The sequence below is a fragment of the Schistosoma mansoni genome (assembly GCF_000237925.1).
Source record: "Schistosoma mansoni, WGS project CABG00000000 data, chromosome 2 unplaced supercontig 0108, strain Puerto Rico, whole genome shotgun sequence".
Classification (NCBI taxonomy): Eukaryota; Metazoa; Platyhelminthes; class Trematoda; order Strigeidida; family Schistosomatidae; genus Schistosoma; species Schistosoma mansoni.
The window spans coordinates 740,256-759,280 of NW_017385999.1; the positions used below are offsets into that span (position 1 = coordinate 740,256).

At 32.2% G+C, this 19,025-nt stretch overlaps 2 protein-coding genes across 2 annotated transcripts in view; one reads left to right on the plus strand and one right to left on the minus strand.

Moving 5' to 3' along the window:
• Smp_140410 (maguk P55 subfamily member 2,6, putative) overlaps positions 1-9,553 on the plus strand; it is a gene marked incomplete at its 3' end in the record, with an annotated part of 18,998 nt that extends 9,445 nt beyond the window's left edge. The window contains exons 5-8 of the mRNA XM_018791627.1: positions 5,399-5,594; positions 6,336-6,439; positions 8,007-8,234; positions 9,377-9,553. Of these exons, the coding sequence (XP_018645233.1) occupies positions 5,399-5,594; positions 6,336-6,439; positions 8,007-8,234; positions 9,377-9,553 (705 nt within the window). The remainder of the gene's footprint in view (positions 1-5,398; positions 5,595-6,335; positions 6,440-8,006; positions 8,235-9,376) is intronic.
• Positions 9,554-11,153: 1,600 nt separating this feature from the next.
• Positions 11,154-19,025, minus strand: part of Smp_140420 (5'-3' exoribonuclease, putative) — a gene marked incomplete at both ends in the record, with an annotated part of 54,133 nt that continues 46,261 nt past the window's right edge. The window contains 4 exons of the mRNA XM_018791628.1: positions 11,154-11,177; positions 12,737-12,881; positions 15,351-16,149; positions 18,058-18,112. Of these exons, the coding sequence (XP_018645234.1) occupies positions 11,154-11,177; positions 12,737-12,881; positions 15,351-16,149; positions 18,058-18,112 (1,023 nt within the window). The remainder of the gene's footprint in view (positions 11,178-12,736; positions 12,882-15,350; positions 16,150-18,057; positions 18,113-19,025) is intronic.

Below are 19,025 nucleotides of genomic sequence, written 5' to 3' on the forward strand. Positions count from 1 at the left end.
CAGAAGAGCTAACTTACAAAACGTTCGCTTGTGGACTTGCAAGACGTAGAAAGAAAAAGGTAAATAGTCACTAATTATCTCTTTGTGTATAACATTTATTTGTATGTATGTGTTATTTCAATTGCGCTTGGCTAGTTTTATCGATAAGTAATCCATTGATGTCGAAGAAATTCAGTTTTATGATAGAGCGAGTTAACAAAATGTATTTAAACACTTTGGAGATAAATAAATAGTTTCATTGAGGCTCAAACAATCCTTTGTCCCCCTTAAAATCAGAGAAATTACTAGTAAATTATTCAGCTCTCAACTGATCTCTCGTAAGAATGAACGACAAAAAATTATCAGTCACTAGAAACTCACCTCGTCTTGTTTTACCTTGTTCACTAAATTGTGTTTTCAGTGTATACCTTGAAATATTGATACTACAGTCTAAATAAAACCACTTGAAAGTTTTGTACATTCAATATTCACAGGCGAGGACAGGTGAAACATGCATATACAATGTAAATTGTACAAGTTCCATTTTATTTTACACTTTTGGTCAAATCTTTTAAAGTTTTCGTGATATTACGTTTTTTTTCTTGAAATACTTAAACCTTCGTTTGATACATACGGTGTAAGTTTTAAAACTTGTCAATAAAACTATTTATAATAGTAAAAACCTCATACTTCCTTGTTAATAGCGACCAATCTTTATTTTCTATTCACTCTCAACATTCGACTGGACAGTTAGTTTTTATTAAGAGTCTTTAAAACTGTTCAATAAAAATTCAGCTAAATTATTTATAATAATCGCCTACACCGTATCTCACCGTTTCTTCGTGAAACTCTGTATTGGTCTTCATAATATTACGTAGCCCTATGCCATTTAGTTGCACGCTCATCAATTTCAGAAAGGCTTCTGAGATTTTATTTACTCACTGAATACTTGTAAGTTAGACTTATTAATCAATACGACAGTTCACTTCAATTCCATTTGTACACTGTATTCGTTCTTGTCATTTTCATATTAAAGATGTAATGGTATATGTAAAAAGAAAATACATGTGACTTTTTAAAACAGGTTTAATATTTTATGTTGAACAAAGTTAACGAGAAAGTTTACTTTGACTTCAACAGTTTCTGTCGAATAAGTTACAAAAAGGGGATTGTACGAACCCTTTATGACCGCGCTCGTATACTTTACTCGAAAGAAAGCCTGGAAGAAGCTACTTGCCTTCATCGCAAATTGCCTACGTGAAAATGCATATTCAGCGAAATTCATAGAATAGTATACCAAAACTAACCTACGGGTTAGATACGTTACAGTTGATAAGAAAACCTGCTACTTATATTCGCGCTTCAAAGGAGATAAAGTCATCGGAATAATTAACCGCAGGACAAATGCCGCATTGAAGGTTGGTCATTCATCAGCAAAACTGACGATGTTATGTGCTACGAACTGCTCTCTTAATCAAACGAGATTGACAGGTCATCTTTTCTCAGTACCTCCAACTGCATTTACCGATTTATAAGTACGTGTCAAAGCACATACACTGGAAGAACAGAAAGAAGAGTACATGTTCGTATTTCCAAGCACATTTCAAAGAGTTTGAGACTGAGAGGTGCAAGGGCTCTAAACAAGTGCACTAACTCAGCATTTAATTAATATCGCGCATACCACTGAAATTCCTTGATTCTTCAAAATTATCAGCCGGCACAAAAACGCGCAGAAGCAAGAGCAATAAAAAAAACTTAGATCTGATTTATGTATCTAGAAAAATACAGTAATAAAATTTTCTCTACCTTGATAAATTATTTTTGTCATTATTTTATTAGTGTTTATTTTGTTATGCGGTCTTTCCTTAACTAATTCACTTAACTCTCTTAACTTATGTAAACTTTTCATATCATTATTTATTTATTTAAACACATAAATATTGGTACAAAGGGGCACCAGATATATATGCGCCGCACAAATCTCATTTGATTTGTGTGAGGGCTGTGATACTGCTCAGGTGCCCAAACTGATGCATATCGTACTCACTTATTACATAACTCATCAAGTTTTAATTCCAGTAATCTTATGTAAACCTTTCATAAGCTCTAGAATTATCGCACAATCTATCTTAGCTTCATTTAATTAATGCACCACTCACCCCTCATATTTTTGAATTACAACACCAAATAACCTCTAACATGTTCTTGCATATATACATATAGTTATTATGGATAACCTTTTGATATTTTAATTTTTTTCATTCATCTACCTAAATTGTTTCACATAATATCTTATCTCAAAGTTAACTTTCAATTCATACATGGTTGTAAGCAGCTGATGAGAAACCACAAAATATAATGAATTCATATTATTCTGTATCAATGTTTGTTCTAGCTCTAATCTAACAACGAAGTACTGTTTAAGTGCACTGAATTTCAGCATTCTTCTAATACTGGTGATTGTGAATCCCCATATGCATATTTTTTGATTGTTTCGAATGTTATCAAGTTTGTGGTAGTTAATAAAAAAAATTACATTAGACAATACCGAATGATTGTATAGGGGTAGAACTGTCACGTTTTTCATTTGTGATCTGATCTACTAAGCTCAATCATGCAGGAAGTTTGACAATTATCACCAGCGGCACTGGATGATTTTAGCGCAACTAATTGTTAAAAAATTGTAGATCATTAAAAGTGAACACAGTAGTTTGTAGGTAACTTGCTATCTGAGAGGTATGAAGACTGTGGGTTCAATTTCTGGGTGTAATCATGAGTGCACATCGCACGAGTCTGTAAACACTTTATACAATCAACTTTTAATAGAAAGTTCTCAGGATGTTTTAGAAAACGATAAATTATGTCATATCCTTAACAGATAATCACCAGTTTTATTAATAAATTTAACATTTTTCCAGAAGCTTCCAGAGTACCGAGGCTACAGAAATAATTATAAAATCCTTATTTCCTACTCATAAGTAAACTTTACAAGTAAAATTTCTTTTCTTGCTTTCCATTTTTTGTCTTTGAATGGGAGTATTTTGGGGAACTAAGAAGCAGTTAGAAATTAATACCAAGGTTTCAAATACCATAGTTATTGACAATTGCACTCTACATAAGCATTTTTTCTGCTTTTTTATTAATTTGGACGTAGTAAATAAATGATTTCAGGGCACTAGTTAAAGAAAGAGAAAGGGTGAGAGTAAGCAACCTTGCCTTACACCAGTCTTTACCTTGAACGAGTCAGTGAGTTGTCCTCCATGCACGACTTTGCAGTTTAATCCATCATAGGAATTCTGTATGATATTGACTAATTTCTCAGGGACGCCGTAGTGTCGAAGAAGCCTCCATGATGTTGTCCCGTCCACACTGTCAAATGCTTTCTTGTAGTCAATGAAGTTGATGTAGAGTAATGAATTCCATTCAGTTGATTGTTCCACAATGATACGTAGAGTTGCGATTTGTTTTGTACACGATCGATCCTTACGGGATTCAACCTGTCGGTCTCGAAGTTGGGTATCTACGGAGTCCCTCATTCTGTTAACCAACACCCCATTGAAGTCTTTTCCTGGTATTGAGAGAAGAGTGATGCCTCTGTAGTTATCGCACTTGCTGAGATCGCCTTTGGTATCTTGATAAGAAGTCCTCCTTTCCAGTCTGTTGGTACTTGTTCTTCATCCCAAATCTTACTGAAAAGAATGTGGAGTTTCTTCGCAGTTGCTGCTACATCTGCTTTCAGTGCCTCTGCCGGGTTGTTGTCTGGTCCCGCTGCTTTCCCGATCTTTATTTGTCTGATGGCCATGCTGATCTCTTCAATTGTTGGTGGGCCAACATCGATTGGGAGGTCTGTGGGCGCTGCTTCGATGTTGGGTGGGTTCAGTGGAGCTGGTCGACTCAAGAGTTCTTTAAAGTGTTCTACCCACCTGTTTCGTTGTTCTTCAATGTTGGTGATTACTTTACCTTCCTTGCTTTTCACTGGTCTTTCTGGCTTACGGTAATTTCCAGCACGCTTCTTTGTTATATCATACAGTTGTCTCATGTTTCCCTCTTTTGCAGCCTTTTCCGCTGTCATTGCTAAGTCTTTCACATATTTACGTTTGTCGGTTCTGATGCTCCTCTTCACTTGCTTGTTTGCTTCTGTGTTTTCGGCTTGTGCCTTGGCTTTTTCTGCTCTTATTCGGCTGGTATTGATTGCTTCCTTCTTGTTCCTCCTTTCTTCAATCTTATCCAGTGTGCCAGCAGTGATCCATTCCTTGTGGTGGTGCTTCTTGTAGCCCAGAACCTTCTGACATGTTGAAACGATTGCCTCCTTGATCCCTTTCCAGTTGCTCTGCATAGTAGTTCCGTCTCCATTGAGTAAATCATGAAAGGCCTGGAACCTGTTGCTGAGGGCTATGTTGAATTTGTTGAGTTTGTCAGTATCTCGAAGAAAGGCCATAATAAACTTTTTTGATGTTGTCCGCCCTGTTGTCTGGTGCTTTTTGTGTTTCAGTTTCATCGTGGCGACTAGCAAGTGATGATCTGATGCTATATCGGCTCCTCTTCCGGTTCTCACATCCTCCATCGTCCTCCTGAACTTGTCCATGTGGCTTTGCGTATGCGTTTGTGGAAAAATAGTGCCGCCTATGACCAGTTTATTGAAGACACATATGTTTGCAAATCTCTCCCCATTCTCGTGTTTTTCTCCCAGTCCATGACGTCTTCATATCCGGTGTCGTCCATTCTAACCTTGGCATTTAGGTCTCTTATCAGAATGGTTAGGTCATTGTTTGGGCACTTTTCGAAGATCGACTGCAGCCTATCGTAGAATTGATCTTTAACGTCTTCATTGCAGTCATTGGTAGGCGCATATCATTGGATGGCGTTAATTGTAATGCACTCTTTCTTTGTTTTGAATGAGGCTTTGATGATCCTGGATCCATGAGATTCTCACCCTATAAGTGCATTCTGTGCTTGTTTGGACAGCATCAATTCAACTCTTTGCTTATGTGGAGCATTTTCTTTTTCATGGCCGGAGTATAACAGAAGCTCCCCTGAAGATAGTTGTTGTTGTCCAATGTGTTTCACTGATCCCAAGCACCTCCAGGTTGTACCTTTTCGTTTCTTCAGGAATTTGGAAGGCTCTTCTGATATTCCACATTGTACGAACATTCCATGTACCTAGATAAATGGTTGCTCTGGTTGTTGGAAGGGGTATCGGCCTCGTGACTTCCGAAGGAACTTGGCTTTCACCATGAGGAGTCATAATTCTTCTAGATGAAGACCTTCTGACTCACAGGGCAGAAATTAAATGGTTTGAATAATTATTTCTGGTTAGCGTTTTTTAGCGATTTAGTTTTCTACGGGAGTAATCTAATAAACTAAAACATCTTCAGGTCAATCATCATATGATTTTTTTCATGAATAACTTTCATTGTAGGTCACTATACCATTTTGTGCAAGAGATGCTGATAATTATGATACTAAAGATATTGTACTTTATGAAGAAGTTGCTATGGTATCAGGTTTCCAGCGTCCTGTTATTTGTTTAATTGGAGCTCCTGGAGTTGGTCGTCGAAGTTTACGTAATATGCTTATTCGTGCCAATCGAGAGAGATATGCATCAGCTATTGCATGTAAATTGAATAGAAATTTTATTTTAATGTAAAAGTCACTTATTATTTCAATTAAGTCTGCTTATTTATTAAAGGTTTTTACTATTCTATGTTATAGAACATCTCAATCAGTCAAGTAATCATAAACATGAATAGATTTCGCTGTATATTGTATTTTTATTATATTATCTTTTCTGTTTTATGTCAGTTAGTTTATTCAACAATAATAGGAATCGAAGCCGGAAAGAGTGTAATATAGAGCTGTTTTTAAAACGACCGAGGCGAATTTTATCCAGCCGTGAACCAGTTAGAAAACAGCCTTTGTAAATGAACAGTATATGAAAAGAAAAACAATATTACAAGATGCAGACAAATTTTGCATAATCAATAAGTCATTCATATGAGTATAGTAGATCCGTCTAAGCAAACGCTTATTAAGACGTAGAAAGACTTTTAGAAGTTCGCACATTCTTCCTGGTTAGAGTTAGGATCAGAAGTTAAGAATAAAGATCTGGTTGAGGGTTGATTTGCGTTTTACATATATCCTACCTTCAATACTTATCTCTAAGTAGAATGAGACAGCTGTGTAGCAGGACTCTTGTTTCATCTAAAATCAATGCTCCTGATGTAAGATTCATCTGAAGAATCTCGGTAAACCACTCAAGTCAATCAATTTTTTATTGTTTTCTCTTTTCTTAAATTACTTCACTCTAAAATTAGTTCGTGTTTACTTATTGTTTTATTCCTTTTTATTGACCTCAGATACATCGAAAGAATTAGATGTGGGAGAAGAGGATGACGGTGAATTTATTGTTGAATCGAAAGCAAAAATGGAAATGGATAATTTGAAAAATAAATATCTTGAAGTAACTTTAAATTTTCTAATTGATTAATTAGTTTTATTTATTACATAAATATCTACAGTTGTGCTTGGATTATGCAGAAATAAATACTATTTGAGTAGAATACAGAAATGAATTGGGAATTTTGTAAATAACCTTCACATACTTTTTATATAAGTCAACTGGTTGAATGAATTGTCTATTGAAACATCAAGGGCAGAAATCAATGGTACTTCACATCCATTATAAATATTATGCTTTTTTTTGTAGGATGTTATTGTCTTTTGCATACGTATTGTAATAAGTATATACGAATAGTATTCCAAGTAATAGACATAAAGTGGTTAATGATTTCCTAGAGTTTATCTGTGTGTTTAATACAGTGTGTTCTGCTTTTCTACGTTACTGATCTAATTTTCTTCTGATCTGAGAATACATGGTCAAAGTTTTTAACAAGAATTCCTGAATAACGCTTGAATCTCATCTCGCTGATAGTTCTCATTGTTGTGGAAAACTACTAGAGATTAACCACTAGTATTTGGTTAAATTTATACAAAAACTGAGGTTGTGGAAAGTCATTTCAAAAAAGTTTTAACGTATATCAATTTTATCTCAATCAAAATGTTCTTCATTTACTGCAATACATTTCATCAAGTAATCGTTTCCACTGTTTCTGTTAGTTAAGCTCTTCACCCACCTACCTTGCCGTTCGACGTTTATTTATTATTGTGCCCATTCTATCTGGAAAGTGAATCTGCTAAGGTCTACAGGAAACCGGAGACACTTAAAATTCTTATTAGCACGTAAAGTCAACAATCGTCGCGGCTTCCTATCATAATTCCAGTCTTCATAGCGCTTCCTGAAACGCTTGATCTACTTAAAAAAGCTGTTTTCTTTTTTCACTTTATCTCCATAAACAACTGTCCATCCTGCTTGAGTTTATTTCAAGTCCTACCAAAACAATTAACCTATATTTCTTCCTCTATTAGTCATCTATATATATTTATGTTAACTTGTTAGAATGTAGAGAAAAGATTTAAACCATCTAAGTATTTCATAATGCAATGTCAATAACTAAAGAAAGCAATTCCCAATGTTTTAGCGTTAAAATTTTGAGTTGATTTTATACTTTTACAACTTATAGTTTACTTTATCTACACTGGTCTGTTGTAGAACATATTAGATTTTGTATAAAATTGGTTATAGAATAAGATGAATTAAACGGTGAGCTATCTTTTCTGTGAACCCTATTTCAAAACTGTACAAATGGAGAATATTTTTGAACTGAATTACATTGATCCAACTACTAAAATCAATTAGTAGTATAACAAATTCGTTACTACTAGTACAAATACTTTTTTCAATGTTTATAGAACTCATGAACAACTTACGTACGCTTTAAAACAATAGGTATTTGATTATAAAGGAAGTTCTGGTGAGGTTTGTAATCTTTTATATCATACATTTTAGGATATTATGGTGGGAACTCTCAGTTTAACTCCCTGAATAAAGTAATTCTATGAAAAAAAAGATTGTATAATATACATTCGCTACTTCTATTCATGTATATTTTTTATCTTCTACATTGAAGTTTGGTGAATATGAAGATAATTTCTATGGTACAAAATACGATAGTATTCGAGAAGTAGTACAAGCAGGTCGTACATGCTTACTTGATTGTTCAATACAAGCTGTGTCCAAATTAAGAAACTCAGAATTTATGCCTTATGTTGTATTCCTTGCTGCTCCATCGGTTAGTTGTATGAAAGCAATGTATGAATATGGCATGAGTATGGGTTTCACTGAGAAATGGAAAAGAGTATGTTTTATTTAAGAATTTAATGATTGCTTTTCCAATTATTATGAATGGATCTGTGAAATTTAATTTTATAAAAAAAACCCACTTATTTACATTCGTTTAGTATATATTTACAAAAAGAGAATATTTGAGTTACATTAATCTACCTACTAAAATTAATTAGGAGTATATCAAATTAGTTATTTCCAGTACCAATATTTTTGTCTATGTATTGAGAACTAGTGAACAAATTATGTTAACTTTGAAACGACAGAAAGAGAATAATTCGAAACCTTCTGTCTGATGATTATTTTCTACCAGCGCTTCCACATTCCGATAAGCTTCTTCTACAAACTCGATAACCATTATCGTTTGCTGATAGTAGCACTTAGCGGTTTGTTTTTCACAGTGGTTGCACTAGTTGTAACGAGCAATCACAATACAATCAAGCTGAAGCAAAGTCCATTTATGTTCAAATAATATTCAGTAGTTAAAAAATTCTTCACAGTCAATTATTATTAACAGCGTTTAGCTGATTTCGAACAACTATGGAGACCAATCGTATGCGAGCCCAATAACTATACTTAAAAATACACTAATAAAAAATATTGTCATGAAATTGAACCGTTTCTTATTAATATGTGATCATCGATTAGTCATCTCTTTAGATATCATAACTCCTAGTTTCTTTTACTGCTGCACTGTTCGATTTTCGCGGACTACAATTATTTCTTGGACATATAAGCAATGATTTTGATTCTCAACAAAGAAAACTTTTTTTGATGATACATAACTATTCCAGTGCAAACTGTTAATTTTAAGTTCTGTCTAAAAAAAATTGTGCGGAGGGAAATTCTACTTTAAACAATAAATTTTTGTGATTTTTTTTTGAAGATCTAATTATTACACAATCGTATTATGAGTTTTAATTGATGTAGCGTTAAACGTCATAGAAACTCTTAACTTATGTACAGTAATACAAAAGTCATTTTCTCGATTCTGATTAGTTTGATGTTATATTATATTTCAGCTATTGTCATTATAATCACCTAAAATATTAATATTTTTTGATATCGACATTTATTGTCTTCATATTTCTATACAGACGAATAATCCTAATTAAGAAAATATTTATATATATATTTTTTCTTCTGATTAATCAGGATGAATCATTTCGTAAAACACTTGAAACCAGTACTTACATAGAACGTGAATACAATTATCTTATGGATTTAATTTTATTATGTGATAATATTGAAACAACTTTTGAACAATTAAATTATCATTTAAATAATTTACTGACAGAACCACAATGGGTACCAGCTAAATGGCTTTATTAATTGAAGAGATAAGATCTAAAAGAGAACACTACAATTAAACAGTAATCATTTCTTATAATTTTGCTATTTTGCACATCTTAATTTTAAGGTGTTTCATTTTCTTTAATCTAAATTTTTTGTTTGTATATATTCAAATTTTCGTTTGACTTATAATGTAGTGCTGAAGTGAATAACTTTTACCTCTAAATTTATTATTTTTCGAGAAAATGATCCAGGTTTGATTTTACATTTCATTTATCTTTTACGGTTCATGTCGCGTTTTTTTCTGCAGTGTGCTTTTGTTTTGGGTTCTGACGTTTTAATTAAAAGAAATTGGATATTAAATGTAAAAAAGATTACAATGTTATTTCAGTAGTTTCTTAGAATATTTCACACTTGACACAGTGTGATTGATGATTTGATTTATTGTAACAAGTGTAATATAAAATGACTCATATCTGTGCCATTTTGACAGTAATTTGGGTTGAATTAGAAAAAAAATGAAACTAATTATCCTTTGCCGATTTACGATTAAATGTAAGCTCAAATCTATAAAACATATGACAGACAGGCAATCACTTTCTTTTTTAAACAGTTGCTTATCTCATATATCTAAATATGACTGTTTCCGTGCATTGTAAAGGATTAACGTTCATAAGAATAGAAAAATTGCTTAGAACAATCACCATAGACAGATTTTGAATAAGTGGCATGAAAGTAACTGTATTTCTCACAGCATTGAATGAACACTATAAAATACGTATTTGTTCAGTCGAAAAACCATCAACTTCTGATCAAATATATGTAGCACGATAAAACGGTAATATCAATAGTGAAAATACATTAAACGTACGAATTTGAGGGTTATCATGCATTTTATCAATAAAATGTACTATGAACTGATGAAGTTAATGGTGATAATTAGTTTAAAAGACAATAATAACTTGACCATAGAATTAAGCAAAACGTCTTCATCCACTTTAGTGAATTTGTTAGGTACTATTTATTTGTATAGAATATTTCTCTTTTCTAATTTATTGTCTGTAAGAAGTTCTTAAATCGTTTTAACAACTGGCAATGTGTTTAGAATAAGCGAACTCGTCGTTAATTGTGTACTGCTTGTTAATTTTAATTGTGTTCAATTTACACAGGAACATAGAAAACAACAGTACCATTATTTGCTAAATTAAATTTGGTGGTTGTCGAGTGAGGTGAGAATCATTCGTATGATATCAGCCTATCACAGCACAGAAGACATCACGAAATCGTCAATTTATTCACATACAGTCTCTATACGTTCGAAAGGACAACATTTATAAAGTTAAACATGTATTTCAATTAAGTGTTTCAAATTAGTTGTTAGAAAAAGATGTCATACAAATATAATTAATAAACAAACAATGAAAGAATTTTGAAAGGATGAAAACTGACCCGTAAAAAAGCAATCATTATCAAATACATAATACTTGTCCCAACTCGATAAACATTTTAATACATTTTAGGGGAATCTGAACAAAAAATGTTCTGGCAAAAGTTCGGAAAAGAAACAGATGATTTTCCCTTAAAAGAAGAACGAGTAATTAAAAGTGATTGTCTTTAGGAAAAGCACTGATTTCCAAATTTAAGGTCGCCGCGTTCGTGAAACCTGAGGAAAAGAAGGGGAGAATAAGAATATTTGAATTCCGATAAATAACAAATAATGAGATCACAGCACTACAACAGTGGAATATTGAACCAAATTCTATAAGATAGGCAGAGCTAGGACATGCTATGTTTACTGACAGTATAATTGATAGCGTATTCTTATGTGTAATCAAAACTTGTTATGTATTGCTACTTCATCAGGACACATTCAATATACAGTATTACTACTCCGGTAAATACTTAACAAATTCAATCTGTTAAATAACTGTACCCAAATTCTGATTCTTATACGAGGCTGTCGTTGTGGGCAAAGTTAGGAAATGATAGAAAGGCCTTGCAACGTAAGATAAGGAGAAACATAAATCAGCATTCTAGAGACCTTTAAGGAACCGATGTAGGAGTTTTTATTACATCCCTATGTAAATCTATCCTATTACAAGTAAGAATGAAACGAGACAGACTATCAGACATGCGTAATTTTAATCACATCATTATATTTTCCATGTGTTAGCGTTTGTCTGCATGTAATTTTGGATACTTAATGATTGTATCAAATGTAAAGTTATACTGATTCATTCGATCAATCCAAACGTACACCATCTAGCACACTTTTTGTCTGCCTGATAAATTCGCTTGCTTGAAATATAATATCGCGTTGTATAAGTGCGATCAGTCCAAGTACAATGTACGAAATGAAATCTAGGATCTTTATTTTGATGAAGTCAGTTGCGTCACTATACCAGTCAACATCATTTGAACGGAATCGTATTGATATTTATCTTACTTAGTGACACTGTGATAATTGCTTGTCCTTTTGAGAATAATCATAAACAGTCTGAATATGAACATTTTGTGTGATAACACATTTGTCTGTAAGTTGATTCGCTTTCGGTAATATTCATTTCGATACGTTTGAGCATTAAAAAAATTTCAAATAATCTAATTCATTTCCCAAGTACAAACTCATGCACAGAAACACTGTGTTATATGAAAGCGTGTAATATTACTATTTATTTGCTCAAACTGAAGTAAAAAAAAGGTCAGGTTTTGGACCTGGTCTTGTTGATTGGAAACCAAACATAGCTACTAACTAATCACTCTATATTATTTTTAAAACATATTTATACGGAAGCTAAACTCAAGTGTAACACACATTACAATGGGAATCCCGTAAAACAATTTAGTAAATTAGAGAGTCACATTACTAGATAAGCAAACGATAAAATATCATATTTGAGAACTCTACTTCCAGGCTATCACGTACGAATATGATTAAGATGTGATAATTCCATCCCATGTAACTATAGTCACAATCTGAATTGATATTAATGTGGTTGTAAATCAGATAAATAAACGTAAATAATTTGCTAATTTCGAAAACAAACATCATTAATGTGGAACCTTTGCCTATGATCAAAGATTTTCCTCTTGATTTTTCAACATGATTCAAAGTGAATAATATTGTTTGGAAAGAAACGTACTCTTCAGTAAATCGATTGGAGTACAAATCTTTTTAATTAGAGTGTGTACAGTTTAATAAATCATAGGATATACACTAACCTGAGGAGGAATGAAACGTCTTGACTGATTGGCATTGTGATGAGGTGTAGTTGATCGGTTAGATGGCAGGTCCTGTTTAACAGGAGGACGATAGGAATCCAGTCTGTTTCTTTCACCGTATGATAGCATTGGCGGGTTGTTAAGCCTATCGAAAGTGGAAAAATAACGAGTCCGGAAATTCTAATGAGAAGTTCACATTTCCCAGGTTGTAGTTGACAATCTAATGTGTTTGTTTTTTTCAAATTAATGACATAATTAAAATTCCTTACTTATTTCTATTCATGGCGTGTTAATCAACTTTGTTTGCATTGAAAACATTACTAAACAGTACAAATTTACTATTACTATACATTTCTGTTTAATATAACCGTATAAAAAGACAGGATTGATAAATACGAAGTTAACTGACCAGAAAACAAAGTTTGACCTGTAAATTCAACATATGAAAAGAGATATCTGACTCTGCACTTTTATTGGACAACTATATAGAGCATAAACTTCGTAATTAAAAATGTGATTGTTGTTAGCTGTTGGTACTGTGGAACCAGTTAAATTGGCTGTACAATTAGATAATATTTTAGAATAACAATACAGTTAAACAAAGCGCAACAGCGAAGAATGATCAATGGTTTTCTATATTAACTCATTTAATGGGCAAAAGAGAAATCTAAATTGATATACGTAAAGAAAACTTTAAGTGATGTTTATTGCATAGCGTTTAGTTGATTGTATGGTCTGTGTAAACGTTTGTTGCATACAAAATAAACTATCGGAACCAAGATTGGGTTTAGAGGAAAACAGTTTAAACAATCTCACCATGCCGGGCATTATAGCTTAAGCACTTGGAAATAAAAAAGTCTAAACTGTGATAGAAGGATTCAGTTTATATTAGTCACACTTATGTTCTTAAGACACATCAAACATACCAAACGAAATCCGAGAATAACCAGTCGGTATAGAAGGTTACCTCGGGCATTATTTCATATCAGAACTGCAATTTAGCAATACAAAACAAGAAAATTTAAAGACTGCCTAGTAGTGAAATAAGCAGGAACAGCTGTGCGATGCGAACGTTGATTTTAAAACGAAGACCTATTTACTTAATGGAACAGACAACACTACGTAATGAAACTGAATGATTTAACAAGGATAAATCAAACTCATATTAAAATAAACGAGGATATAATGTAAGAAAATCAGAGACAATATAATGATGTAATAAGTTGCTTTTTACGTGTGGAGATCATTGTTGCACATTTTGTGAATTAGAGGATTAGACAAACATCTTAAGTTTAAAGTAGAAATATCTGTGCATTTGGTAGGTTCAAGAAGCTTCAGAAACATAGAGATTAAAATTAATTTGTAAATGGTAATTAAGTGGACTTGTACGTTGCCGCATGATTAGAAACAATTTGTTGTTTTATAATTCAAGTCAATTAAGATAGTTTACATAATCAGATTAATTGACTGACATATTTCTTAATATGCATATAACTTGCTTTTTCATCTTATATTTTAATTAGTTTTTAAATTAGTCAAACAAATCTAGTAGACTAAAATCCTATAATCTATTTAACAATAACACGGTCAAATGCATCAGAATGGAATGATGTGATTTCTTATTTGTATTTTGCGAAAACAAACAGGTATTTGTTCAGGGTAATGTTTCATTCACTCATTTATTTTGACTATTTCTGAGATATAGTTTATTTTGCACAGCAAACAAATGTACAGATTCCATGGAAAAAGGAAATAGATTTTTCAAAAATGCAAAAGTAATCAACTGAGACTTTACCAGTTAACTTCATTTAGATCTTCTAACTGTATCATCACTCTTTGTGTTCTCCCAAATTCTAATCACCTGAATTCTTCCTGTCTTCATCTTTTTCTCTTTCCAAATTTATTTCACTGGAATATACTCTTTGAATAACATCTTCAAACCCTAATCTTTCGGATTACCGTTTATACTCTTCCTACTTCTACCACTATGGGATTTGAATCGACAACTGCATCTCTGTGCTAATGTGGTATGACAACTCGAACTGATGTACGTACGTACGAAGTTCTACGTTGTGACTGACTGACTGGGAACTATATCATCAATACTTTTAATTAACTGTTATATTCATTAAAATTGCCAAATATAACTTGTTCCATATTTATGCTTTGGATTGACCAAATACTATCTTTACTATTTTGATAGATAGAATAATGTTGTATAGTTTTTCGACAGAAACGTTTTGTTCACGAGAAAATCAATAAACAGTAGTCTATTCTTTCAAGTTTGAATATACAACAATCCATTTCTTATTGTTAAAAGAAATGTCAGTGTTATCTCTAGATAAAAATTTATTTAAAACATATTTATGAATATGCTCACTGATTTTTTAAGCAGACACGAGAAATAGAATACTTATAACGTAAAAAATGAAGCATTTAGATGCGTGCAAAAGTAAATTCAATAGTCACAGCAAATGATTTTTCGAATGTAATGTCGAATAAATTGTTTTTGCCAAAATAGATATTCATTTACCTACTATTCTATGATTTAATGAATGAACGAATAACTAAAACATGCAACTAACAGTATAGTAAAAATAATGAATTAACATACCGGTTAGTATTTTCGTAGTTCATTGTAGAGTTAAAAACCTGAGCATTAGGATTTGACATTAATTGAAACTGAGGAATAGGCGCACGATTTACAAAGTTGGGTGGATACATAGGCATAGGGGAATATGAAATATAAGAAGAGTCAGACATTCTTCGATCATACAGATATGGAGTCGTCATATTAATCGGGTATACTGTAGGTGGTATTACCCGTTGAAACTGCAGAAATGGCAGTGGTTGATATGCAGATTGCAATTGAGGTTGCATTTGGTTGAGAGGAGGACACTGACCCATGTTTGGAGGTCTATTAAAATTTTGTCTTTCAAAAACCGGCATCGGTATTTGATTCAGCATGACTGGATTTGGTGCTTTCTGACAAACATCATTATTATGGTTTAACCTTGAACGATTATCACAACGGGTCATAGAATTTCTTTGATTACGTTCTACAGAATTGCCAGAATGAGATTTAAGATTAGACCATCCAGTACTCTTTTCTTTCTTATTCTGTGGGTTCTTTTCTTTATCATCTTTAGTCTTATTTAATTTCAAATCATTTGTGGGCTTGCTAATATTAGACCAGTAAGATGGAGGGAGAGGCACGTCCGGTGGGCTTGGCATAGTCCAAAAATGCGAATTATGTTCTGCATCATGTGACGAATTACTTACACTCACATTATCGTTATTATCATCTAAACCTGTATGAAGTTCACTTATGCTTCGAGAATGGTTAGGGAATTTATTCTGTACAGTAGGCAAAGTGGAATATGTATTAACATAGGGTGGTCGACGATCCCGTTCTGATAAAAAATATTTTTAAAAAAACAGAATAAGACATTTTAGTTCAAAAAGTTATATCCTATTGTGATAAAGGTTGAAAACTTAGTAACAATTTGAAAAAAAACCCATCAAATGCTAAGGGATATTGTTTTTGCACAGCACAAATTGAATTTTTTACAATCAATAATATAGCACAGGTATCTTGTATGAAACTCGAATGAAGCATAGTCTAAATTATTTCATTTTCAAAATTCTATAGTGAGTGTATTCATTACAAATATAAGTACATAAACACGTCGTTTGAATAATTCACATGATAATTTAGGTCAATATGATAAGGAGGTGAATAGTCTCTGTAGTAATTTTGCTAAACTTAACTAATACAAATATATGATGAATACTAGGTAGTATATTAGTAAATATTCTCAATACATCTGATTATTATAACTACTGTTGTATTAAACAACATTTATGTAACTAATAATAAATAACCTATTCAATTCGGCCAATATAAACTGTGAATATGTAAGTATTTGGCTAAATAATAATAATACATATAAAGTATTTTCAACAACATATCATAAGATTCATTATACAATGCAGTTTTGCATCTTGTCCTACATAAAACTATTCTATGATTAAATCCTTATTGTCAGTTATACGAAAAGGTAATTGTTGATTTGATCTCAGAAACAGTAGGCCCATTATTAAAACAAAATCAACAGATAGGTAATTAAAATAATTATCCAAAGGGGTTTTTTGTGGAGATTTAGTATTTTCATAATTGAAAGCGTGAGTCAATTGTGGGACGAAACGGCCGTTCAGTGTTTCCAGGTTTTCCCTGGTGGTCTAGCTTCAATTGACTCACGCTTTCAACTATGAATCTAAATTAAATAAAATGTAATATATAAATATCACACAAGGGAAATGAATAAAAACGGTTGTTTATTAAGACTGTTTAACATTTGATGAAATAATGACGTTGTCTTACATTAATTCTCGATTATTGTGATTAAACTGTTTGTATATAAATAATAATTTCTTTAAGCCTCTAAAATATTTTAGCACCAACTATACGGTTAATCATTGATTCGGAAAAAATGAGGCTACTATTTTGGGGATCAGCAAGCTGTATGTACAAAATGATTAATTCAACGAGCATAGATATACATATGTAAAAGTAAAAAATTACAAAATAATTAAAACAACTGGGAAAAAAAGATTGTGGACCAGTCACAGTTTGTTGATCCATTAAGCATAGGATATAATACATATATCAAGGGTCCAAAAGACACAAAGCAGTTGTTCCATTGAGAAACAAAATTGTTGAAATACAAAAATAACTCAAGTCTAAACCTATACATTACAATAAAATATATCGTTAAAGTATCTTTTTTAAAGATTTGATATATTTTGCTGGAATAACGGGTTAATTGGAGCATTCTGTAGGTATTAAAACCCACTTCTAAGGATTATAAAATATGACATATGAAATGACCTTGTTGAAGAAACACGACACAAGTAAGCAGGGTTTGGATGACCACCTATAATATAGGAATGACTAAAAAAATTCATGTTTATATTTTTTATGAACTATAAAAACCTTTATTAGTAACAGATCGTGTTGATAAGTTAAAAACGGATACATTGATTTATTTGCATAAAATACTTATACGGCATATATTACGATGAGTTAACTGAGTCCATCGTAGTTGAAGACGCTTGTAGAATAACAGTGATAAACCTAATCCTCAAATTCGTGTTTTATACTGAGTATTGTCATACAGTGTTTATAAATGTTGAGAACGGTTATCCCCCAAAAAAACGTGTCCACATATTTAAAAATGACTATAGAGATGATAATATAAGTCAATATTTAGAAAGTGGAATTTCAGTAAATATTTGAAAAATATCATAAACTAACTAACCTTGAGTTGCCTTGTTTATCGGATCTTTCTCTGTAGAGTATGGCTTTTTAGCAGGCTAAAAAAAGAGATAAACACATACATGAAGGCCTGGAAGCACTGGTGGTCTAACATCCATCAGTTCATGATCTCAATGAAACTCAACAATCTCCACACTCTCATGCTAATATACACTCAAATTCAGTGCAGTTGGATATATTTGCATGAAGTTATGGAAAGATCCATTTCATGTACATCTTAAAACTGGTAAGCATAATACATAATTGAACAAACCAACTAACTGAGAATATCTAAATGCATTCTGAAAGACAATAAAAACTAGTTTCCTATTTAAGATATACAAACGTATGCGAAATACAACACCCAGGCATAAATCTATGTGATTACAGTGACATTGTTATTCAATGAACGACAGTGATATAGTCCAAAGTCGATACACATCGGATAACTGTCAGTCTCAAGACCATTGTTACGAGAGCAGCTAAAAAAATTTTAAACTGCAATATACACTCTCTAAATTCGAAAGTAAAGCTTCAGTAGTAGGCAATCAAACTATTGACACAAAGTTAACAGACAGATTTTCAACCAAGAAAGGTACTTAACTTCAACATATATCAACTAATGTTAAACAATAATTGAGAAATCACTGAAAACTCCTTCAGTGAATATAATACATCATAGAATGGATGGAAAGCTTTACTGTAAACAAGATATTTATGAAAGTTTTCCTCTTTCAATGAAGTTAATGGTATTCTCGTAAAGAAAGCTCAGGTGAGGAAAAGAAGTTTATTATTGTATGAAAATTACATAGTGCTTCCTTAAAATATGAAAATCATACATTTGATACATTATTTGTACATCTTCCTTCAGTTTACCTGTACATACTTCTTTAAATTCGGTTGTTATTACGATTTCACCCTGTTTCTCCTTCTGTCTTGTTCAATTTAATCTGCTCAATCTTCTGCTGATAG